This window comes from Raphanus sativus, unplaced genomic scaffold (genome assembly GCF_000801105.2).
Source record: "Raphanus sativus cultivar WK10039 unplaced genomic scaffold, ASM80110v3 Scaffold0538, whole genome shotgun sequence".
In the NCBI taxonomy this organism is placed as follows: domain Eukaryota; kingdom Viridiplantae; phylum Streptophyta; class Magnoliopsida; order Brassicales; family Brassicaceae; genus Raphanus; species Raphanus sativus.
In genome coordinates this window covers 8,483-32,454 of record NW_026615856.1, presented here as the reverse complement: position 1 = coordinate 32,454, position 23,972 = coordinate 8,483, and the positions used below count along the sequence as shown (strand labels likewise).

Here is a 23,972-nt window from a genome sequence, read left to right as displayed (position 1 = left end):
AGTCAAGTCGCAAGTACATGCAAAATTGCAAGTATTCGTCTTGCGCCCAGCCCTACCTTTTGGAACAAGATCTTAATAAATAAGATCAACAAAAATATAAACTAATGTCTGAATTTTATAATCATCACCTTGACATGTTGAGATTTATACAGGTTTGATATATAGATAATTATGATACATTTTTCTTTTCAGGTTGGTTCTAAATTATAATTATAGAAGTAATTTCGTTGCAAAAATTCAAATAAGATATAAAAAAAATGAGAAGTAAAAGGGTCTATAAAAGTAAATTCGCTTGCAGAGAAAAAGGTATAGACTCGAAATCAGTCAAGACAAGTGATTTGAACTGATGATATTCGTATTTATTGATTTTCATCTATGTACAAAATGATACTCCAACGAACAATAAGAATGACCGTTGGATTCTTTAGTTTCACTGGTCCGTACAATAATCACATGCCCGTAGGTTGTCGATAGACCATACGTGCACTACAGTAGTCGTAATAATTTACCACCAAAAGTAGCAATAAGCAAAAACAGAGAGTAAAAAGAGCCAAAAGAATGATAGCCGTTGGATAGAGAGAAGATTGTTGGATTGTACACTTTGTCATCTCCAAAAGGGATTAAAAAAAAGGTAAGAAAATTTGGACAACTTTCTATATGTTTCTGTGAATTTGGGTTTATAGTCTAAGAATAATAATTTTATGTATGGAGATTGTGACATTGAACCTATTCTTGGGTTGCTTCAGTATATTTTCCACAATTAGGTGAACACAAAGAATATTTTGATATGTTTGAGTGTTTTTGTGTCGTTTAGTTATCAATGATGATGACTAAATCAACTGGGCTGGACTAGTGGCATTTAAGAAAAAAAAATAATACGGTGATTCGTAGTTCGATTTCTGTTAGTTATTGGGAAAATAAAAAATATCGGAATTACAGGATCCATAGAATAATCGGTTGATTTCGGCCATCGGACACGGACACTGTTAACTAAAAAATGGTGATGACTAGATTAGGAGGATTGGATCTAAGGCCGTTGAAAGAGATAAATAATGTTAGTTGTCTTAAGCTAATATGGCGTATACTTACAGCTAAAAATTCGCTGTGGGTTTGTTGGATTCAAGCTTATTTGATTCGCAAGAGTTCATTCTGGTCAGTAAAGGAAACTTCTCAAGTGGGATCATGGATGTGGGGAAAATTTTTGAAGTATAGAGATAAGGCTAAGATCTTTTACAAGGTGGAGGTAAACTGTGGGAAGAGCTCATCTTTTTGGTTTGATTCTTGGTCGGAAATGGGTTGTTTGATGGAGATTATTGGTTCACGAGGTTATATTGATATGGGGATAAGGAAGGAAGCTACAATGGAGGAAGTGATGTTAAATCATAGGAGAAGGAGGCACAGAGAACATATTTTTAACTTGATAGAAGATGAGATAAGCAGGTGTAAGGAGAAAGCATCAATGGAGGATGATATTGGGTTATGGAAGCAGAAGGAAAGAGTTTTTAAAAACAAATTCTCTACGAAGTTAACTTGGGAGATGCTAAGAAGTAGAAGTGAGTACTGTGAGTGGCACAAAGGAGTTTGGTTTAACTATGCTACTCCAAAATATGCTTTTTTGACTTGGTTAGCAATTCACAATAGGCTTTCAACTGGTGATAAAATGTTGAGTTGGGGTGGGAATGTAAACGCTGCCTGCTCTCTTTGTGATGCACCAATTGAAACGAGGAATCATCTATTTTTCGAGTGTAGATATGCTTCAAATGTTTGGGAGAATCTGGTTAGAGGCATAATGGAGGATGATTACACAAACGTTTGGCAGGAGCTAGTCATGATGTTATCAACTAGTCAGAAGACTATCAAGGTGTTCACGCTGAAGTATGTTTTTCAGGCTACGATTCATAGATTATGGCTAGAAAGAAATGGAAGAAGACATGGTGAGGCGCCCATTCCACCAGATATACTGATTCGACAGATTGATAGAATTGTTCGAAACAGGTTTTCTTCTATTCGGCTAGTGGAAGATAAGAAGATGGAAGGTGGTCTGAGATATTGGTTCTCAACAAGACAAGGATTTTAATTTTAGAAGTTTTTGTATAGCTTTCTTTTTACAAGTAAGGATAGGAGTTTATCTTACAGTTTAGCATAAGGCTGCATTGTAAATGTACCAAAAGGCTTTTTGAATATGAATTTAACATTCATTCAAAAAAAAAAAAAAAAAAAAAGGGAGAGACTACATGGTATTGAATGATAAGTAGATCATCTTAGAGTAAAGTCATTCATCACTTATTACAAAAGATTGTTGTCTCTAGTTATTAGTGGGGACGTAAAAGTCAATTCGCTGTAATAATCTAATCAAGATTATTTTTAAAATCCAATATAGTTTTGAGACATGATGAACTTCTTTTTCTCTCTTAATTACCCTTGAAATTTTGTTTTTGAAGAACTCTATCTTCTTTGACCAAAAAAAAAGAAGAACACTATCTTCATAAACTAGTAAGATTTTAAAATCCCTGTACGTCATACTTTTGTTTAATATCGGTCAAATCCTCAGTTACATCATTATACAATCTACACTTCTATTACAGATAATGATCAAATACATGCAACATGAACAAACTTATGGATAACAATTATACGATTAGCTTTTTGGTTTTTTTTCATAACCTAAGAAATTGTATCATTTAGGAATCAAACTTAAGACCTAGTATAAGAGTCTTTAAACTTTGATCATAACACAGTATTTTCACAATGTATGTCGAACTTATGATAATGAAAACAAGCCTTCTTTTTACATCACATGATGTTTACTTACTAGGATATTAACTATATAATGAGCCGTAATGACTCGCCGAACATGTTGCTAAATTGTTTAATCCTAAAGCGACTCTCACTCATTCAAAAAACCATGCCCTACACAAGAGTACGACGTCAGCTGAGCGTGAAGCACGTGTTTGTTCAATCATTTTCATATCAAAGCACCGATTTGTACATGCTTTTGTTTTAGTTTCTTGTGTTCCTTTTATTTTTTTTAGGTACACACAGTTGTTCAGCTATTGCCTTCCTTTACCAATCCTTGCTTTTCTCACACAATTAATTTGCTGAAGAATAAGAGATTCTCGAGTCTTCAATGAAAAGCTAATTTTCACTTTTCTTAGACTCTTCTCATAACTAAACTCCCCCATCGAAGAATAATCCAAGAGAGTACTGCAAACAACAACGGATAATCCCATAAAATAACAATGGTTACAAGCAACCGTCAATGCCCATTGTTTGTAACAAAGTAACATAAAACTAAAAGAAAGTTATTAGCAACATCCAAAAACCACCAAAACCAAAAAAAAACATAAACATGCAAAAGTTTCCGCTAGCTAGAAGAATCACAAATGTTTGATTCTTTCTCTGTTTTTTTTTTAAAAATATAAGTCTCTTTTCTCTTTTTGGGTCTATGCCTTACCTTTACCTCTGTTTTTTTTTTTTGAGATTCCCCTTCATTATTGTTGTTTTTCCTGATTTTTGGGCAGGACAAAATAATATACTTCATCTCCAACACTAACCAACAGCTCCATACAGCGTGATGGTCAACGGTTTGCACCGCCTGAGCCATTACTGTTGCTCACTGGATCAACACCAGAAGACTCTGGCTGACCATCTGAAACAGCTTTGTTTTCTGCTTCCGCAGGTTGCAGCTGACTACCTGAACCACCAATTGGCTCTGCTGAGCTCTGACCAATCGATAAATTTCCAACTCGGCTTGCTACTGCATCAACAGGTTGAGGGTTTGGAACCGCAGGGTTCGTCTCTTTAGGAATCAGCCAATGTTGCCAGTAATGGCGCTTCCTTATTCTGTCACCCTAACAAAGAAAAGAAAACATGTGCAATTAAATAAAAGCACACAAGAAGGAAGCCAAGTGTCAATGCCATATATGCCATTGGAGGAACATATAACAACAAATCTATACATTCAGCTTCAAACAAATAAACACTGAAGGTTACAGTAGACAAGACAATACCTGCACTTCAACAAAAGGTGAACCTTGTAGAGCCTCCACTATTTGCTGGATGCTGTCTGTAAGTTCTGCAACCTGGAGGAGAAGAAAGAAGCAGCACAGATAGCTAAAAGTCACAAGAGAGTAATACAAATAATCTGGATAATGCTAAGCAACAAATTGTTATAGTAGCTAGGATTAAGAGAAGTAAAAATAAAAGCAATGAACATCGATGAGATAGAGTAAAGTAAGTAGCAAATTAGACATACATTTTCAAGTTTAACATTATAAAACCGTCACTAGATGTATCTAAGAATTTACGAGATTGAATAAAAGTTCACCCTAATCCTCAGTCTGAGTCAAGCAAAATGTTGGTGGAGTTTTAGTGACTCGAACGTATAAAAAATGAAATACACAGTTTCGATAATAGTAATCAGAGAAAAGTGAATGAGACTAATAGGCAAGACAGCAGATCCAGAAAATAATCTACCTTTCTGAAACCAGCAATCACATATAGAGGAGCAAAACCCTGATCATCCATTTGCTCACGGAGATATGTGTCTTTAATCAAATTCTCTTCACTGTAACAAAAAAAAAAGAAAAATTTACATCTGAATTACAACCTTCCCAGAAGAGAAATGAGGAGTGAGAATTTCGAGAAATTCAATATGAAGTTACTACCTAAAATAATAATGAATTTGATTCTGTAGTTTAATGCTTAAAGGAGGATCTTGGACATGGTAGAAGACTGGACCAGGTGAGAGAGGAGCGACGAAAGGCATACCACCGGGATAAAACGGAGGAGCCAATTCTGAAAATGAAGGAAGAAAATATTAAATAAAAAATTCAAAAGTAAGTGATCTTTCAATGTGTCTCTCTCTCACCAGGAGGGAAAGGCACAGGACTGCCGAAAGACTGAATAGACTGAGCCGCCATAAACTGAGGAGGAATCGCCTGCACAGGTGGTGGTGGAGGCGGGGGTGGTGCATATCTCACAAACGCTGGAGCACCTCTTTGCGATTGCGCATTATTTCCATCTCTCCCGTTAAAGCTTCTGTGGAAATTCCAGTTCTGGTTCCCGTGCTCCTGATTGCGCCTGCCACCGTGATTTTGGTGATGGTGGTGGTGATGGTTACCGTTTTGGTTCCTGTGCGAGTCTCGTTGGTTGTCAGTAGTACCACCACCATGAGTTTGCGATGCAGCAAAGCCATTATTCTTCTGGCTCTGGCCTCTCGGAGAAGGATTGTGCGAAGAAGCGCCTTCAACAAGTGAACCCTGCGCTGTTGGCTGAGGCACAGTACCGTTAGCAGAGGCGCCGTTCCGTTTGAATGATCTCTGGCGCGCTGAGTGGTTTGGTGTTGGATTGGGGTTGTTTGCACGGCCGAGTTGCTTTGGTGCAGGAACAGAAGCACTAGCAGCTCCCTAGATCAAATACATATAAATCATTTTTCATTATTAGCTCAAGATAAAGTGCATATGCATAAGGTAAGGCGTAAAAAGGAGCGAACTTTGAACAGAATAAACATCTCAGAGGCTCAACAAATAGCAATGAGGAACAACAGACAGCTACAAAGCGACAACACACCAATAAGCTTCACTAATCTCTACTATAATACACAGAGATAATCATTTTAACCAAAAAGCTATCATTTTTATATACAAAAATGAAGTTTTTTTTTTAAACGACCAAACCTGAGAAACGGAGGATGATGGTACATCGCCGATACTTGAATCAGAGGAAGACTTGTTCGAAGGAGGAGCTTTGGTAGTCTCGGAGAGAGCAGGCCACGACGAAGCTCCCATGACAGGCGCGATCTCGGAAGCTCCGTTAGACGGCCGGTTCCAAACCGGCTTCTTTCCGGTGGACTCGCCTTGATCACCAGACTCTTCCGCCGTCAAAAGAGGAGGAGCAGGTGGAGCAGCGACGGGAGCGGAAGCAATCTGGTCGATCGGGGCCTTGGAAGGAGGAGCGGCGGCGGCGGCGGCGATCGTCGGCGGCTCCGATTCGCCGCGGACGATCTGAGTCCAGGGAGAAGAGACCTGCCGAGAGGGACGGCGCGGTTGTGTAGCAGTGGGGCTGCCGCGATTCTCGCTCACGTGACGAGGAGAGTCGGTCACGTGACGAGGGGAGATAGAAGAAGAAGAAGTGGAGTTATTGGTAGCGGCGGAGGCCATGATCAGGGGGGGTCAAAAATTAGGGTTTGTTAAGAGAGTGTCGATGAGCTGAGTCTAAAGCAAAACGAGTTAGAGGTGAAGAGAGTTCCGACCGGAACCAGAGAAAACTAGGGTTAGGGTTTGAGTAATGCAAAATGATCAGACGACGATGGAGGAGCGAGCGAGCAGTCTTCGTCTCCTCTCTCTTTCTCCGTTCCTCTTCTTTTTTTTATTTGTCGTGTTTTCTTTTTTTACCGAGTAACGTGGGAGTACGAAGTTACGAGATTACCCTTTAGAGTAGCACAAGAAAAAACACACTTTTACTTTCTCTGATTCTTATTGGATGTGATGCTTATTGGAGGATTGTTGACGTTTACATGTGGAATTACCTGTTAGACGTGTGTCACTAATCGAATGGTTGATTTTTTTTTAACACTCTTTGAATAAATGAAACATTTAAAAATAATTTATGTCCGCCAAATTTAACTTCTTTTACATTAACTGAAAAATCATGTGTTTTTAATTTTACATTAAGTATGTTTTCTATAAAATATTTCAGAAGATTTAATTCTAAATCAGAATGTTCAAACGTTTCACAAAAAAATCCTTAGCTATAACATTTTTCAAAGGTCTTAGATTTATTACTTTCTTGATAGATTTGTTGTGTGACTTGTGTCTACCATTTAGAATTAACTGAAAATCAGGTGTTATTAAGTTTACATTAAATATATTATCTACAAAAATTTGTGTAAAATATTTTAGAAGATTTGATTCTAAATCATGCTGTTCTAGCATTTCTTTAAAAGTTCCTTAACCATAATATTTCTAAAAGTTCTTAGATTTATTACCTCCAGTGTATATTTGCTGGGTCTACCATTTATATTTTTGAATTATAATCCACACTTTACTGGCAGTGATTGTAGACACCTTTAATTCTTTAAAAATCTTAATTATTCATTAGTTTAAGATATTCGTAAGGACAGACTAACGTATTGTTTCGATATAAGTTTTTTCTTTTTTGGTTCAAGCGAATATAAATAAGTTGACTATTAAATCATTAATATTGGTCTAGTGATGTTGTCATTTTGATTTGTTGACAAAAAAATGTCAATGTTACAGCAAATTAGACATTTATTAAATCATCATACAAACCCCAACATGTTTACAATGTGAACCTTGGCCTTTATTCTGTATAATTTCTCACAAATAATCTTCTAAACTAGTCTCATAGACACATGGTCATGGACTCATACCGGTGTAACAATGTTCACATCGTCGAAATACATCTACAAATCTTTCATATACTAACCCTTTAGGATATGATTATTTTCTTCAAATATACCAAAACCGACAATATGAACATATATTTATACTCCAAGGTTATCTTTGTAGCCCTTTTGTCAAAAAAAAAAAAAGGTTATATTTGTGTACATTCCAAGGTTGTATAGAGAATATCAAGAAACCAACCCAACCCATAGTAAATTACTATCGGCCCATAATAAATTTCTATACAGTTATCGAGGTTGACTAATGAGCATATACATGCATCAAAAAGAGGTAATACGTTACCAAAACGTTAACTTGATATGTGAATATGAGTGGAAAACAAATATAGCCTGAAGAGACTGAACTGTTCTCTATAGTTTGGTTTTGGAATGGACTCGAAGAAGATTACTGCAACTCTATTAAACATATTTGAGAAGAGACCTTTGGTCTACTGTTTACATCTTTCGTTGAAGAGCTACTCTTTGGAGATGGTTTGGTTTGGTTTGTTTTGTGTGGCTCTGAGGAACTGTCATGAGTCCTTATTTCCGACTGCCATTGCCGGAACTCCCTACTGTCTTGTTATGTTTGCTCGGGCAAGAGTTGTCGCTGTCTCTTCCGTATCATAGCCTGTGTTTACGAGAGACCTTCACAGAATTCAGAAGTCAGAACACAACGATTGTTTATGTGATTTAACAAACGTACGAGAAGAAAATTACAGTTAAAGAAAAGAAAAGAACCACTTTGGACTTGTCATTGTGTTCTGAGCACACATGAAGTAAAGTGAAGAGATGCTAATTGCTACTAACCTGAATGTGACACATGCCTTAACACGCTCTGGATTCTTATCTTTGGTTGTTAGTTGCATAACTTCTTCAATAAGAATCCCGAAGTCAGAAATCTGAGCAGAGACTTAAGACACCATGTAGAGGCAAGTGCTAATTTCTGCTTCGTCCGACCTCTCAATCACATTTTTAAAAGAATGGGATATTAATTAATACATAAAAGAGATCCTGTTGACAAATTGCAAGAGATGTTGACTGCAACAAACGTAATGCTCTCAAAAGATGGATTATACACAAAAAGGGATATACAAACTTACAAAGAGAGCCATTAACTTCGAGAAATGGACTCTAAAACTCGATATGGTCAAAAGACCAAAACTAATAAGTCATAAGGTCGTAGAAACATCATCTGTTGTAAGTGTCCCAGTCAAAGTTGGGTTGAGAATAAGCTTCGTAATCCACTGGCCCGTCGACGATGCTATCGACGGTCTGAATACTCCTGAGAAGAGCCGGGTGAAACCGTTCTGTATCCGAAGGCAAAAGCTTGTACATCACAAGCAACCCAAGCGTGAAAATCGCCTGAAGCTTGGTCGAATCTCCTTTGACAGAGAAGAAGAACAGCATGGAGACGATGTACAGGTCGATGCAGAACCGCATGATGCACAAAACCGTGTCCATTAGCTTTCCTTCGTTGCCAGCAGGGAAGCCCCGGACTCTGTACACGTATAGGAAGTTGTATTTGTCAACAATGTATCTGTAACCAAAGTAAACCGCGCCTACAGGGACCACCAGTGGAGCGAACGAAGAGTATATCATTGTCAAGGCAAAGATGGTGAGGTTGAAGGCATAGTATTGTGCAAAGTCGAACTTCTGCTTTGGGATCGGCGAGGTTCGGCTGATAGGGTATTCAGCGAGGTCTTGGCTCATAGGTTCGACGTCGCCGAATCTTGGAGACTCGAACATGTTTTCAGGGAGAAGCGGCGTCTCGAGGTTGCTCCTCTGGTCTTGATTTTCCAAAGGGTACTCTTCGTTTTGCTCGGGGACTAGCTGAAGCATGTCGTTCTTCCTGAACTTCTGGATCTTTTTCTTGATCCAAGGGATCGGAGCGAGCAGATCGAAGGAGATTCCCAAGAACGTGCTTGTGATGAGGAACGCTAGAGCAGAGACGCATGACCTTGATAAGAAGGAAGGGCTCACGTACTCTTCAATCCTCTTGCAATCCTCACCATCTAAATAGCAGCGGCTCATTTTCAAGAAGGCGCTTTCCAGCGACGACTCGACGAGAGCCTTGAGCACGATGAGGTTCACTAGGAAGAAGCAAACCATCTTCAACAGAGCTGCTCTTTGTTCCCCCGAGACAGTTAGGTGCCGCTCAAACTTGGAAAGATACGAGAGCGCAGAAGGGATGATAATGTACATGCTAACGAATATGAACACGTTGGGCATGAACTGAAAAATCAGAGAACCGATCCAGCCAGAAGTTTGCACCCAAGTGAGCCAAGACTGAGCACTATCCAACGCTTCAGCATTAAAGATTCTCCCGGCACTTACCAACGCACTGATCAAGGCCAATGGGGAGCTGAAAAACACGAGAATCAACAGTAGAATAGTATTCACAATCACTCTTCTTACTATAAGTGCGATCTTCGTCAACCCCAGATGATTCCAGTAAATATCAGTCGCCAAGGGCGCTCTCTCGACTTTCCACTGGTTTCTCTGAAGCCTCAGCTCTGTGACAGAGAAGAACTTCCCAGTCCGCCTCGACCTCTCGTTTCTGAAATCCTGAACAGCCTTATTAGCTGTGTAAACATCTTTAAACACCACAAACGCAACTCCAGCGCCTTGCGCCCTTCCTTCTTTATAAAACGCTAACTGAGACTCCAAATCAGCTCTCAGCTCTTGCAGCTTCCTCAGCTTCTCATCATCCGTAAAACCGAACCTCTCGACAACCCGAGACCACAAAACCTTCACCTTACCCCACAAAGCAAGCACACAAGACAGTACCCCTTCATCTCCACTATTATCAAACTCATCCGGTAACAGCCTAGAGTCCATCTTCGCAACTAACCAAGTGATCTCATCCCTAACGCGAACAAGCTCCGTAGCGAGATCATCCAACGCACAGAGATCCATAGGGACGATAATCTTATAAACTTTCCCGGGGTACTTTTGTCTAAAACACTCCTCAAACTCAACCCTATCTGATCCCAGATTCTTAGGCAATCCCTGCACCATCACAGTGAACACAGCCGTGGAATCCGCGTTGGGGTCACTCACATTCCCATTCCCATCTCTAAACCTAGTGAACTTCAACCTCGCCTCAATCGCCGAGATCCCGAAATGCGACATCACCACAACGACCACAACGAACACGAAATGCAGCCAGAGAAGGGCGGAGCCTTTCTCGATGTGCGTGATCATCGTCTTCGAGAGCTCGTCGCTGAGCAGGGCGGTTCCCGCGTAGAGGTTCAGAGGGAGCATGACGGAGAGAGCGAGGACGGCGACGGAGAAGAGGAGCACGAAGCTCCCGCCTTCGATGAGGAGGAACTGAGCGGCGTCGGCGCCGCAGTGGCGGGCGATCTCGCGGCAGGTGGCGGACCAGACGGCGAGGAGCTTGGAGAGGAGAGCGGAGGGGCCGGGCATACGGCGGTGGTCGCTGCGGAGCTTGAGGAAGAGGAAAATGGAGACGCAGCATAGGAGGCCGATCATGGAGATGTTGAGGAGGTACTGGATGTTGCCGTACCAGGCGTCCGGGATCTCGGGTAAGTCGCCGGAGGATGGTGGAGGAGAGGAGGAGGAGAGCGGCGGCGGCGTCGCGGCTGGCGAAACACTGCGATGCATCGCGAATCGCGAATCTTAAGCAACCCAAACGCTTCTTCAATTTTTCTTCAGATTCAATGAGAGGAGAATTGGGGATTTAGGGTTTGAGCTGTGGGACTAGATCGACAAAGATCATGGAGAATGACGAACAACAAGGGGAACGAACGCGATCGAGGTTTGGAATCTTATCTCAAAGATTCTCTTCTCTTTTAGTAATTTTGATTGTTGGTATTTATCAATCTGGTCCCTGTACTGTTTAAAAATTAACTAAAAGGTACATTAAAGATGGGAATGAGTTGGTTTGTCCCATTTCGTTTCTCGACCCAGCCATGTCGTGTGATTACCTCTCCAAGTACATAATCATCGGAGACACAGGTGATTCCTACCATCGCCACCGATCAAACTTTTTATCAAGTTTTCAATTTTGATTAGATAGATTTTTTTCATGGGTTTTCGTTATCTTGTCGTTTAGGTGTCGGAAAATCGTGCTTGCGTTAGCAATTTACCGACAAGAGGTTCCAATCAGTCCACGATCTCACAATTGGTGTCGAGTTCGGTGATCGGATGGTCACCGTGGAGGGACGCCCCGTCAAACTACAAATTTAGGACACGGTACTGTTCTGTCTCTTTCTCTTCTAGTTAGGTCCATCATAACGTTTTCTCGATTAGGATTGTGTTGCAATCACATGACTAAATTGTCATAATCAGTATGTTTTTTTTGGCAGATGTGATTGTCTTGTCTTCAGACAGACAGATTTGAGTTGTTGAAGTGTTTTTTATTTATTTATTGTGGCTTCTTATTCAAGTTCTGTTTGGTTTTGTTTATGATTTCAAGCGTATGATGTTGTAGGCTGGACAAGATTATTTTTTAGATCCATCACCAGATCGGAGCAGCCGGAGCCTTACTTGTTTACGACATCACCAGGTGAGTATTCTTTCAGTGACAATGAGACTTCAGCTCAGAGTCTGCCCTTTCATCTCTCTTCCCTTAAAGGTCTGTTCTTTTGGTTGCAGGAGAGAAACGTTTAACCATCTGGCGAGCTGGTTAGAGAATGCTCGGCAACATGCTATTCCTAACATGAGCATTATGCTGATGGGGAACAAATGCGATCTTGCTCACAAGAGAGCTGTTAGCAAAGAGGAAGTAGAACAGTTTGCCAAAGAACACGGATCTTTGTTCTTAGAAGCATCTGCAAGAACAGCTCAAAACGTTGAGGAGGTTATGATACTTCCTTGCAATAAGCTGGAATGACATGCTTAAATATCGCATTTAACATGAACAGGCCTTCGTAAAGACAGCAGCAAAGATCCTCCAGAACATTCAGGACGGCGTCTTTGATGTTATCCAACGAGGTAAATCCCTACTTAAATCTAGAAGCGAACTAACCTTTCCGGTTCCGGTGTTGTAATCTTGTTAACTTCTCTAGTAGTTATGTGGGTGTGATTCGAATATTATACATAATTTGATTCACCTCCTTTTTAACTTCTTCGGATCATTTGCATTCATCAGGCAGCAAGGTTTGCTATGGGCGTCCTCAAGGTGCAGCTGGAGGAAGAGATGGTGCTATCTCTCATGGAGGTTGGTGTTGTGGTTAAAGAGACCTCAAGATGTGTCAACAGTCAACACTGATGTAATCTGGTGATTCAGAAACTACTCTTGCTTTTTTTTTTCTAATCTCTGCAAATGGATACACCACAATGTTACCAGAGTCTCTTGAGTAATCTTCATCCCTTCTTCTGAGTGTAATCTGTCATAGCTCTCTCTCTCTATGTTAGTTAGAAGAAGAACCGATGAAGACAACTAATACATGTTCTTGCGATAAGTCAAAATTATTGACCAAGATCAAGTTACATGAAAACTTATCCGAATTAGGACTTTTTCCAAACATGCATAAAATAACCTTTTTTTTTAAATATTCATGGCACATATCTATACTATTAAAGTACAAGCACATTTGGATTTTTACTCTTTTTACCCCTGTTAAAGAAACTTTATTTTGTATTCATTAATGACATTTTGGACATTTTGCATTGGTTTCTTTTTTAATTGTTTTTGGTTTGTCATTAACCACCGGTTTCCTAATTCAATTTTGGTATGTGATTATTCCGTGTTTGATACTGCATCATTTTAATATTTTTCCAACCGGACATGTTTGAAACTGCATCGTTTTTTTCTCAAACTATTTAATGGTTTGGTTTTAAACCGCTTTTTCCTAAATATAATCCCAACTATCTAACAAAAATTATTTATAAAAAATAAAAATTGTTTATTGGTTCAACCAGTGGTTCAACCGGTAACTGGATTTCGATTTTAGTAGTTTTTATTGGATTTTTAAATTTTGTTTTTTTTTTCAAACCCGAACTGAATTTATCTTTGATCAACTGGTAATCCGTTCAACCGCAGGTCTCAATCGAATTTCAAAACACCGATCAAAACTATAAAAATGTTATATTGATTTATATTTAAAATATCTAATTCAAAATTAAAAACCTAAAAATACATGTATAATATAGTTTTTACCGAACATAAATCTGGATATAAAATACATATATGAGACGGATTATATAAATACATATACAAGACGGATTATATAAATGTGATTATATAAAATTTTCACCAAACATAAACCCGCGCTTTCAAAGCGCAGATCAAAATCTAGTGATCAAGTGTTAATTTGCCAAATAACATGTAAGGTGAGAACGGATTATGAGCACCGAATATTCAGAAAAATAATATCAATGATGCAGAAAAATTCACTGAATATTCAGAAAAAAGAAAAAGAAAACCAAAGCAGCCATCAGTTCTGACAAGAAAGTGCCCCACACGCGTCTTTCAGATATTATTTTATCCTTACTTATAAAAATCTCTATCGTCTTCCAACTCATCGCCTCGCCAACTCCGCAAACCTCTCCATCTCCCTCCTGAAAACAGATCTCTGATCCGCTTCTTCTTCTTCACCCAGAGAGAGCTCTAACATCACTTCCATGGGTATATCTGCTTTCTCCATTACTCTCTATGATCCAGATACGTTTCAATGATTTGATTTTCTCTGTCGATCTGATGATCCCTTTTCAGCTTCCGAGAATCCTTTCCGCAGCATCCTGAAGGCGCTGGAGAAACCCGACGGTGGCGAGTTCGGGAACTACTACAGCTTGCCAGCTCTGAACGATCCGAGGATCGGTGAGTTTACTTGCTTGCGTCTGATCTATCTTTCGTTAGGGAACATAAAATGATCAGAGGGAATGTTGTTTGTTGTTTGTTGTGGAATGGATGATGCAGATAATCTCCCTTATTCCATTAGGATACTTCTCGAATCGGCTATACGTAACTGTGATGAGTTTCAAGTCAAGAGCAAAGATGTTGAGAAGATTCTTGATTGGGAGAATACTTCTCCCAAGCAAGTCGAGATTCCCTTCAAACCTGCTCGTGTGCTTCTTCAGGTATATACACAGATTAAGATATATGGCCATGATTGAGAATTTTCTGATCTTCATAAGAGCCCAAACATAATCAACTTGATTCGGCATATATCGATTGTGGATTGAGCAAAGAGTGTTATACACCTTCTTGATGAGATAACAAGTTTGTTGAAACCTGTGATTTATTATATATCAATAAAAACTATATATTGATCACATAACATTTTGCTTGTTATTGTTTCAGACCACGAATTTTTATGAGATAAAAAGTTTGTGATTTCCTGAAATAGGTTGATTTTGATGTCATTTTTTTTTCTGTTTGTTTTCAGGACTTTACTGGTGTCCCTGCAGTTGTTGATCTTGCTTGCATGAGAGATGCTATGAATAATCTTGGTGGGGATTCTAATAAGATTAATCCTCTGGTTAGTTTTCCAAACTATTTACTTGAGATTGGTTGATATCATGTTTCTCTCTGGTATGGTACAAGGTTTTTTTTTTATACGTGCAGGTCCCTGTAGATCTTGTCATTGACCACTCGGTTCAAGTGGACGTGGCGAGATCAGAGAACGCAGTGCAGGCCAACATGGAGCTTGAGTTCCAGCGTAACAACGAAAGATTTGCTTTTCTTAAGTGGGGTTCCAATGCCTTTGACAACATGCTTGTCGTTCCTCCTGGATCTGGAATTGTTCATCAAGTAAGTGATAAGGGTTCTGAAAGAACTGTATTTGTTTGGACCGCTGGAAGTCTTAGTTGATTCAAGAGACTATGTTTTATAATTTTGCGATTGACAGGTCAATCTAGAGTACCTTGCCAGAGTTGTTTTCAACACAAATGGACTTCTGTACCCAGATAGTGTTGTTGGGACAGACTCTCACACCACTATGATTGATGGACTGGGTGTTGCTGGATGGGGAGTTGGCGGTATAGAAGCTGAAGCTACCATGCTTGGTCAGGTGAATAATATGCTCTTTCTGTCAAGAACTCAAAACCAACTGTCTTAAGTCTTTCTGAACTCAGAACGAACTGTCTGAAGTCTTTCTGAAACTTGGGTTTTATTCTAGGGGTGATTCAGTTGAGGTTTGAACACTTTGTTGAAGTTTCTTCTATATTATAAACTGTAACATGAATTCGTCTTTTTCTTTGCAGCCAATGAGCATGGTCCTTCCTGGTGTTGTGGGTTTCAAGTTAACGGGTAAACTAAGAGATGGAATGACAGCTACTGATTTGGTCTTAACAGTGACTCAGATGCTGAGGAAACACGGAGTAGTTGGAAAGTTTGTTGAATTCTACGGTAAATTCATGAAAAACTTGATATCTATATATGTCATTTTCTTTTACTTATCCAGTACCTGACTGAGCCAGGCTAACTCACATATGCATCCATTTCTTTTTCCTACACAGGGGAAGGGATGAGAGAATTGTCTTTAGCTGATCGTGCTACAATTGCCAATATGTCCCCCGAGTACGGTGCAACCATGGGATTCTTCCCCGTCGATCATGTCACTTTGCAGTATCTCAAGTTGACAGGCAGGAGCGATGAAACTGTAAGGGGTTACAAGGGGAATCTATTTCTTTCATTTGTGATTGCGTTTCCATCAGGGTAGTGATATGTGAATTGAATTTCAGGTCTCTATGATAGAGGCGTATCTACGAGCAAACAAAATGTTTGTGGACTACAGTGAGGTAAACCTTGGACATCTCTATTACCTCATCTGTTGTTATGTCTATTTCCATCTATCATAGAGCATAACATATTCTCCACTTGGGGACTTTTTCTGTCAGCCGGAGAGTAAGACCGTATACTCCTCAAATCTTGAATTGAATCTCGAGGATGTTGAACCTTGTATTTCTGGTCCGAAGAGGTACTGATATAAATCTGCTCTACGTAAGTTCTCTTGGATCTATTCTAATTATAACATTTATTCTCTATGCACAATACAGGCCACATGATCGCGTTCCTTTGAAGGAAATGAAAGCGGACTGGCATTCTTGCTTGGATAATAGAGTAGGATTCAAGGTTAGAATCATCCTCTCTGTTCAGAATAAATTCTTATTGTGAATGCTTGCAGTCCCGAGGGGTTAATCTGTAGGAAAATGTTACTGTGGTTTTGAAACAATAGTAGGTATTATGTCCAGGTGTTTGAGTCGTTAAATGTGTCCCACAGATAACTGTGCAACACTTTTGGTTTTAGAATTTTGTCCCTGTATACAAAAATTGTGGTTAGTGATCCTACTTATCCATATGATATTTTCAGGGGTTTGCTGTACCAAAAGAAGCACAGAGTAAGGCTGTAGAGTTCAACTTTAACGGGACCCCAGCTCAGCTTAGACATGGAGATGTTGTTATAGCAGCAATCACAAGTTGCACAAACACCTCAAACCCTAGTGTTATGCTTGGCGCTGCCTTGGTTGCCAAAAAGGCCTGCGAACTAGGACTGGAGGTTTGACTACTGTCTTTTCCAGCCATCCTTTTGTGTGTTAACATGTTTGATATTTAATGGAAGTTATACAAGTGTTTGAAATTTATCCACTGTTAGGTTAAGCCATGGATTAAAACTAGTCTTGCTCCTGGCTCTGGAGTTGTAACAAAGTACTTGGCCAAGAGGTACAGCACTGAATGTTTTGTCATTTTTTTCATCCTGGTATCATGTGGTCCTGAGTTTCGAGTCTTGCAGTGGCCTGCAGAAGTACTTGAATCAGCTTGGATTCAGTATAGTTGGTTATGGGTGCACCACATGCATCGGAAACTCGGGGGATATTCATGAAGCTGTGGCTTCAGCAATAGTTGATAATGGTAAGTAATGATAAAATGGTTAGTCACTTGAATTTTCAAAGGTGAAAACTAATTAGATTTCTCATATATGTACAAGACTTGGTGGCATCCGCTGTGTTGTCCGGGAACAGAAACTTTGAGGGACGTGTTCATCCGTTAACAAGAGCGAACTATCTAGCTTCCCCTCCTCTTGTCGTAGCTTATGCACTAGCTGGCACTGTATGTTAATGCTAACTCTAAAACCAACAATTAAGCAATTTTGATGAAGGTTAAATGAAGCATTGAATGACTCCCATGAATGTTGTTGCAGGTTGACATTGATTTCGAGACGGAGCCCATTGGAACTGGGAAAGACGGCAAACAGATATTTTTCAGGGACATCTGGCCCTCTAACAAAGAAGTCGCCGAGGTAAATATATTGCGTTCTGCCCGTGCAATACATAAACAATAAGAGCTTTTCTGTTTCGTTTTTTAGGTTGTGCAAGCAAGTGTCCTTCCTGACATGTTCAAAGCTACATATGAAGCAATCACCAAAGGGAACTCAATGTGGAATGAGTTATCCGTAGCGTCAGGCACACTCTACGAGTGGGATCCGAAATCAACTTACATTCACGAGCCGCCGTATTTCAAGGGCATGACCATGTCTCCACCCGGTCCACATGGCGTGAAAGACGCGTACTGTTTGCTCAATTTCGGAGACAGTATCACCACTGATCACATCTCACCAGCTGGTAGCATCCACAAAGACAGTCCTGCGGCTAAGTACTTGATGGAGCGAGGGGTGGATAGAAGAGATTTCAACTCTTACGGGAGTCGCCGTGGTAACGATGAGATAATGGCGAGAGGCACTTTCGCCAATATCCGTATTGTCAACAAACACTTGAAAGGAGAAGTTGGTCCCAAAACAGTTCACATTCCCAGTGGAGAGAAGCTTTCTGTCTTCGATGCTGCCATGGTATAACATCAACTTCTAGCTCTTTAATCGTGAAAAGCTTTGAAAACAGAATAGCTTTGTTCTTATCAGATTGTATTTTCTGTGTGCTGTACCAGAAATACAGGAACGAGGGACGTGACACAGTCATTTTGGCTGGTGCTGAGTATGGAAGTGGAAGTTCCCGTGATTGGGCTGCTAAGGGTCCAATGCTTCTGGTACATTTCTGGCTTATATGCTTTTTTCGTCTTTTAACAAACTCAATATTTTACATGGTTTTAAAAATGTGTTGCAACAATAGGGAGTGAAAGCTGTGATCTCAAAGAGCTTTGAGAGGATTCACCGAAGCAATCTGGTGGGAATGGGAATCATTCCATTGTGCTTCAAGACAGGAGAAGATGCGGAGACTCTAGGCTTAACAGGCGAGGAGCTTTACACCATTGAGCTCCCAAGCAATGTCAGTGAGATCAAACCAGGACAAGATGTAACGGTTATCACAAACAATGGCAAATCTTTCACATGTACACTCCGATTCGACACAGAGGTAAAAAAACTAAGAAAACTCGTCTTCATTCTTCTGGCTTTAAAACAGACCAATGTTAAAGTAAGATGAATTTGGTTGGCAGGTGGAGTTGGCTTACTTCAATCACGGAGGTATATTGCAATACGTTATCAGGAACCTGATCAAACAGTAATAAATCTGGTAAGCCACGAGGGACTTCATGTCAATGTGAACTTTGCTTACTTTTTCTCTTTGTCTTATGTTTGTACTTCATCTTTTGCTTCTTGCTAGTCAGTCACTTGAAACCATTGTCACTATCAAGTCGTTTTCTTCTTCTTAAATTTGAAATAAAAAGAAGCACTCTTTTGTTTTTCCGAGAAGGTATACATTTATTTATTGTGTATCAAACTATAAGGTTAGTTTTTCTTTACTAATAGTGTTGACAATCGAGGAAATAGAAAGAAAACAGTTGACAAGGTAGCATCAGTTACATGAGTTTTTACTTGATTAAAGGCTAGAACGCCATTTTGCTGAGAGCTTTTGAGAGACGTATCAGGATGAAATCGACGATGATACACATGCTAGTATATGTTGTTGATTAGATTTGATCATGTAAGCCTGCAAAAGACGGCATTAAACATCAAAACAATCTGAGACGATGCAAAGTAATCATCACTAAAGTGAGGTTAAGAGACTTTTATAACCTCTTCAAAAGCCATCTCTTTTATTTAAGCCGTGTACTCGTTAAAGTGAAACCATTTAGTTGATGACCACTTGTTCCCTTTGATCACTGGACAACCACCTGAAGAAATCAACCAGACAAGTCTTTTTTTTTAGAGACTCAAATGGGTTTATGACGATGTATCTCTCTTTCTCACCATGCAAGCTCGAAGGGTCTAAAGTCGCGTCAGGCCTAGCGCTCCAGAAGAGTAAAGCATCTCTCTTCTTTGGTAAAACAGAGAGTCCTTCTTTACCACATTGTGAGAGCTCGTTCCACCAAGGGACATCACTAACGTTTCCTTTAGCTGCAGGGAAAACCGTCTCGCCGCCTTCTTCAACGTCCGAGCTAAGATAGAAGTAGAATCAAAGAAAGAAAGTTCATTACATCTAACGCATTGATGATCTTCATGATAAAGATTGCGAAGCTTTATAGTTTACATACAGATACATGAGTACAGTAGCGATTCGGTTCCCTCCTCTTTTGACATTGTAATCGTCTGAGAAATAGTCATGATGAGGCTCATATTTCTGCCCAACTTCGTAATGGAGAACCTGTAGCCCTTCTCCATTTTCTACATTCACATCACATTAGCTCCACAAGAAGAGTCTCCACCAAAATTTTAGACCAAGACGACCAACTTCTTTTTGTTCGGTCTGAAAATCTAAACCGGTATCAAGGTTTGGAGAACCAAAATGACAGAAGCTACGTACCTACAGGAATGAAGGTGAAATCTGAGATCCTGTTCTCAATCTCTTCCACGAGTTCGTCTTGCCCTCTTTTAAGAAACGTTCCTGAACTTGTTCTTACTCTGCACATTATTCGGATTTGCAAGATTCAGAATCAAACTTGAAGGGGGAGGGGGGAAAGACATCGTTGAGTACATAACCTGCTGTCTTTGCTCCCTCCACTTTTCACATCGACCACCTTTGACCTTTTCATGCTAGGTTTCGCAAGGCTAATCAAGTGCTCACATTCTTCATTTGTCTTACAAATTTTTAAAGAAAACACAGGGCCGAATATCAAAATTCCAAACATGAGACATGTGTTCCCTATGAATTTTGATTGGGAAGTGTAAGAGATCTAAACACAAGGGAAACTTCTAAAAGTTAACGTTTGATAGCTTGCGTGACAGGAAATATGTCTTTAACTATATCAATAAGCATATGATGAAGTTAAGTTCTAAATATATGAGAAAATTTAACCTAGTTAGATTTGATAACTTGTGTGACAAGATATATCTTAACTATATGAATGAGCAAGCATTATAAAGTTAAGTTCTAAACACGTGGGAAATTTAAACCAAGTTAAGATTGCTTAGCCAACAGTATATGACAAAACATATCTTAACTAAATGAATAGAGGCATATGATGAAGTAAAAGTTCTAAACACAAGAAAATTTATACCAAGTTGAGATTGCATAGCTTGTGTAACAAAAAAATATCTTTACTACATGAATAAGCACGATGAAGTAAAATTCTGAACACATAGGAAAATTTAAACCAACTTAAGATTGCATAGCTTGTGTGACAAGAAATAACAATATGAATACGCATGATGAAGTTAAGTTCTTGATCAAGCATATAACTAATCTAAGCCACAATTTTATTTATCCCAGAGAAGCAAACATATTTACCAAGAAATTGTGATAAAGGAAAGCTCTAGGCTCCCACGAGATAACTTCAACCCAACCGTCACCATTACCATCTTCGTTTCCATAACTCTCCCTGCTTGATAAATTCAAATCTACTACTTAACCAGGAAGCGTAGATGACTTGCCAAAAAAGCGAAAAGAAACCCTAACCTCTCCTCGCTATCCCGTACAATTGTGGTCAAATCAATCGGGCTTGAAGAGGACCTGCTAGTGCTGGGTAGTGAAAGGATACCGAGACCTAGAAGAATCATGATGAAGAAGAGTGTAAGAATGATAACTGTGAAAGCCTGCGTCGTCGTCGATGAAGATTTACGTGGCTGATGACGGAGGTGATACGGTTTCCTGGCCATTTCAAATTTTATCTAGAAGTTTTCAAGAACTGTAGAAAATCTGATGAACAGAAAGGAAAAACTTTACAATGAAAACATGCATTTGAAGATGATGGAAGCTATAAACATCCATGTACTTATTAACCACGATATTTATTACTCTGCTTCAGTAGATAGAATAGGGTAGATGAATAATTTAATTTTATCAACTCTATCTCTTGTCATCTCATCTCTATATAACTATATGAACATTCACTACTAGAAAAACTGTGTTTAGCTACAAATTAGCCACAAAACTCTAAATTTTGACCTCAAACTCTTTCATAAATCTCAAACTCTAAACTACACAAGTTTATGGCTTAAACTTTAAACTACATTAAATAAAAACATACAGATGTTATAATTAACTTCCAAATCCAAAATTTTGAAACTGTAAACCTTAGCCCTAAACCCTGACTATAACATAAATCCAACTATTAAACTTTTAAATCATAAAACTAAAATATAGTGTTAAGTAGTAAAGTAAAGAGTATTGTATCATATAATAGAATTCAAAGTAGTTATACATATATAATTAAATGTGCATAAAGTAAAGTACCAAAACTATTAGTTTTTTTATTGGCTAATATCATATTGTAAGGATTGGCAATCTCCACCATTGATTATAGCGTTTGATTATATTAGTTTAATAATGGTCCAAATCTGCGCCCTTTCTCCTAATTGGCTAATACATGACTCCCAAGATTGCCATCTCAGCCATTAATTTCATTTTAATCTAAGGGTCAAAACTTTTTTGGTTTTCTCTACTCTCTCTGACATTTTCTTTCTTCTTTCTCCTCATTCATCTCTTCTGCAAACAGAAGATATCTCTCATTCAATTCACAATTGTTTCTTTCTCTTCCTTTCTCAAACACAAATGCACGAGTAAAGATTGATTAATTTATACAAACAATTGTATTTAACTCCAGCAATCCAACGTATTCTGAAGCTGTTCAACAATCTAAGTACAGATTGATTGGAGAATCCAGTCAAACATACGTCTCAAGAACTGGATTCTGGCGGAGAAGAGATGCCATATGCGGCGGAGGAATTGAGATCCAGGCGAGTCATCAATGGACTTGGCGCTGTTGCCTGAAGGTAAGACCAAGCGGCTTGCTTGACCTCTGTCTTTGTTTACTTTTTTCTTTGTCTTTATCTAAGGTCAAATACGGCTGCTGTAGTTTAATTTTTTTTCTCAGGTTGAAGAATCAAAGAACGGGAAGCAGAAGGTGGAACAGGAAGAAGAAGAAAAGACGGCGTGACATAGTGTGATGGTGTACTAGCGCGACGCCGCGCTTGGTAAAACGGAGCAACACGATGGCTCTTCAGCTCCAGCCATACACTTCCTCGTGGCGGCGCAAGAGGCTATCCAAGACATAGGTTTAGGTTATTTTGTAAACCAGTTTGTAAACCAATTTAAATTTGTAAACCATAAATACTATTGTTAATAAAATAAAATCATTTGTTTTGTCTAGATATATTGGTGATATATATTACAAAATTGTATTATAAAAAATAGTTTAAAATGTATTATATCATAAATTAATATTCAGATATTTATTAAAAATTATTTTATAAAGAATTGCATAGCTACAACTTATTATGGTTAATATAGCCACAAATATTTTTCTCACTATTCTTGGCAATTAGCCACAAATAAAGTTGTGACTTATTGTGACTAATACAGCTGCAAATACATTCTGTTGCTATTTGTAGAAACTAGCTACGAGAATATGTTGTAGCTAAGTCGTAGAAGAGCCACTACAAATAGCCACAAGTGAACGATAGCCACAAGCTTATACTCAACGAAATTTGTTTGTGGCAATTTGTAGCTATCTGTTAAATAGCCACAAATTTTTAACAATAGCCACAAATAATATCGTAGCTATATTGCAATTTTCTTGTAGTGATTTCTATCAAATTTCATGCTAAATAATATAGTTTGAAAACAAGTAAGATTTTTTTTTTTGTGACCCTATCTGTATTCTCAAGAAATTTTAAGAACGGTAGACAATAATAGTGAATAAACTAGCTAATTCAATAATAATAAAAAAAAAAATTACGGTTATTTTACCTTGGGGATATTTACGAAGTTAGGTATATCCTATACCTAACTAAGATGAATTAAAGATATCTTAAAGTTTCAACCTAATTGCATAGTTATTAAGTTCTTATAGCAACTAGAGCTTTTCCCGGGCTACGCCCGGGTTACTTGCAAAAAAAAATATTTTAAAAAATAATGTTATTATAGTTAATATATATTATATATTGGGAACTATGATACATATAAATTACTAAAATAAAGTATACTTTATTAGAACGCAAAACGTATAGTAATGATAAAATAAATTATTTAAAATATATCACAGTAAGAAAATACGTTAAAATTTCAATCATTTAAAATGTTGATTTTATAACTCTTTTGTTCATTCTATTTTTTGATTCGTATTTTATATTTAGTGGCTAAGAGTTTATGTTCTTACCAAGAAAAATAATCTTTTTAGAACTATACATGAAAAATTAAATGGGGGTTATTGAAATTTTTTATCCAATTTCAAAAATGTTGGATATAATAAGTATTTTTTTTTTTGCAAATA

At 38.5% G+C, this 23,972-nt stretch overlaps 5 protein-coding genes, 1 long non-coding RNA gene and 1 pseudogene across 8 annotated transcripts; 4 read left to right on the top strand and 3 right to left on the bottom strand.

The window, feature by feature from the left end:
* Nucleotides 1-1,291: 1,291 nt before the first annotated feature.
* LOC108819882 (uncharacterized) lies at nt 1,292-2,077 on the top strand. Its single transcript, XM_018592900.2, has one exon. The coding sequence runs from the start codon at nt 1,292-1,294 to the stop codon at nt 2,075-2,077; it is 786 nt and encodes a 261-aa protein (XP_018448402.2).
* A 1,125-nt stretch (nt 2,078-3,202) lies between these two features.
* Nucleotides 3,203-6,373, bottom strand: LOC130502394 (la-related protein 1C-like). The gene is made up of 6 exons (XM_056997190.1): nt 5,679-6,373; nt 4,871-5,408; nt 4,668-4,797; nt 4,477-4,567; nt 4,011-4,082; nt 3,203-3,851 (listed from the first exon to the last, which is right to left on the bottom strand). Exons 1-6 carry the CDS (start codon nt 6,159-6,161, stop codon nt 3,579-3,581), a joined length of 1,587 nt encoding a protein of 528 aa, XP_056853170.1. The 5' UTR covers nt 6,162-6,373; the 3' UTR covers nt 3,203-3,578.
* Nucleotides 6,374-7,629: 1,256 nt separating this feature from the next.
* Nucleotides 7,630-11,200, bottom strand: LOC108820640 (CSC1-like protein At4g35870). 3 transcript variants are annotated; one of them, XR_001944329.2, is made up of 3 exons: nt 8,506-11,200; nt 8,213-8,362; nt 7,630-8,050 (listed from the first exon to the last, which is right to left on the bottom strand). XR_001944329.2 is itself a non-coding variant. In XM_018593632.2 (1 exon), exon 1 carries the CDS (start codon nt 11,027-11,029, stop codon nt 8,594-8,596), a length of 2,436 nt encoding a protein of 811 aa, XP_018449134.1. In that variant the 5' UTR covers nt 11,030-11,200; the 3' UTR covers nt 8,440-8,593. The 3 variants fall into 3 exon arrangements, 1 of the variants encoding a protein (XP_018449134.1); XR_001944330.2 differs by having other exon boundaries at nt 7,630-8,033; XM_018593632.2 differs by lacking the exons at nt 7,630-8,050; nt 8,213-8,362 and having other exon boundaries at nt 8,440-11,200.
* A 122-nt stretch (nt 11,201-11,322) lies between these two features.
* LOC130502393 (ras-related protein RABB1b-like) lies at nt 11,323-12,849 on the top strand (annotated as a pseudogene).
* Nucleotides 12,850-13,836: 987 nt separating this feature from the next.
* On the top strand, nt 13,837-19,008 carry LOC108835186 (aconitate hydratase 1). Its single transcript, XM_018608470.2, has 20 exons — nt 13,837-13,997; nt 14,085-14,189; nt 14,289-14,449; nt 14,758-14,850; nt 14,937-15,122; nt 15,220-15,381; nt 15,575-15,719; nt 15,830-15,972; nt 16,055-16,111; nt 16,211-16,290; nt 16,370-16,445; nt 16,684-16,869; nt 16,966-17,033; nt 17,104-17,222; nt 17,299-17,420; nt 17,512-17,610; nt 17,677-18,156; nt 18,252-18,350; nt 18,434-18,676; nt 18,759-19,008. The coding sequence occupies exons 1-20, from the start codon at nt 13,994-13,996 to the stop codon at nt 18,825-18,827; spliced, it is 2,697 nt and encodes an 898-aa protein (XP_018463972.1). The 5' UTR covers nt 13,837-13,993; the 3' UTR covers nt 18,828-19,008.
* A 1-nt stretch (nt 19,009) lies between these two features.
* On the bottom strand, nt 19,010-21,839 carry LOC130494461 (probable prolyl 4-hydroxylase 8). The gene is made up of 8 exons (XM_056997189.1): nt 21,158-21,839; nt 20,990-21,080; nt 20,242-20,339; nt 20,066-20,163; nt 19,797-19,926; nt 19,513-19,700; nt 19,339-19,436; nt 19,010-19,252 (listed from the first exon to the last, which is right to left on the bottom strand). The coding sequence occupies exons 1-7, from the start codon at nt 21,355-21,357 to the stop codon at nt 19,363-19,365; spliced, it is 879 nt and encodes a 292-aa protein (XP_056853169.1). The 5' UTR covers nt 21,358-21,839; the 3' UTR covers nt 19,010-19,252; nt 19,339-19,362.
* Nucleotides 21,840-21,982: 143 nt separating this feature from the next.
* LOC130502395 (uncharacterized) lies at nt 21,983-22,851 on the top strand. Its single transcript, XR_008940247.1, has 2 exons — nt 21,983-22,473; nt 22,575-22,851. It is a non-coding gene; the product is annotated as an uncharacterized LOC130502395 (long non-coding RNA).
* Nucleotides 22,852-23,972: the final 1,121 nt, after the last annotated feature.

Coding starts and splice junctions, on each gene's coding strand:
- LOC108819882 (XM_018592900.2), top strand. CDS start 1,292: ATGGGTTGTTTGATGGAGATTATTGGTTCACGAGGTTATATTGATATG.
- LOC130502394 (XM_056997190.1), bottom strand. CDS start 6,161: ATGGCCTCCGCCGCTACCAATAACTCCACTTCTTCTTCTTCTATCTCC. Junction 4,568..4,667: donor CAAATTCATTATTATTTTAG/GTAGTAACTTCA, acceptor TTTTTGTTACAG/TGAAGAGAATTTGATTAAAG. Junction 3,852..4,010: donor CACCTTTTGTTGAAGTGCAG/GTATTGTCTTGT, acceptor TTTCTTTGTTAG/GGTGACAGAATAAGGAAGCG.
- LOC108820640 (XM_018593632.2), bottom strand. CDS start 11,029: ATGCATCGCAGTGTTTCGCCAGCCGCGACGCCGCCGCCGCTCTCCTCC.
- LOC108835186 (XM_018608470.2), top strand. Junction 15,973..16,054: donor CAGGCAGGAGCGATGAAACT/GTAAGGGGTTAC, acceptor ATTGAATTTCAG/GTCTCTATGATAGAGGCGTA. Junction 16,870..16,965: donor CCTGCGAACTAGGACTGGAG/GTTTGACTACTG, acceptor ATCCACTGTTAG/GTTAAGCCATGGATTAAAAC.
- LOC130494461 (XM_056997189.1), bottom strand. CDS start 21,357: ATGGCCAGGAAACCGTATCACCTCCGTCATCAGCCACGTAAATCTTCA. Junction 19,701..19,796: donor GCTACTGTACTCATGTATCT/GTATGTAAACTA, acceptor CTTCTATCTTAG/CTCGGACGTTGAAGAAGGCG. Junction 19,437..19,512: donor AGACCCTTCGAGCTTGCATG/GTGAGAAAGAGA, acceptor TGATTTCTTCAG/GTGGTTGTCCAGTGATCAAA.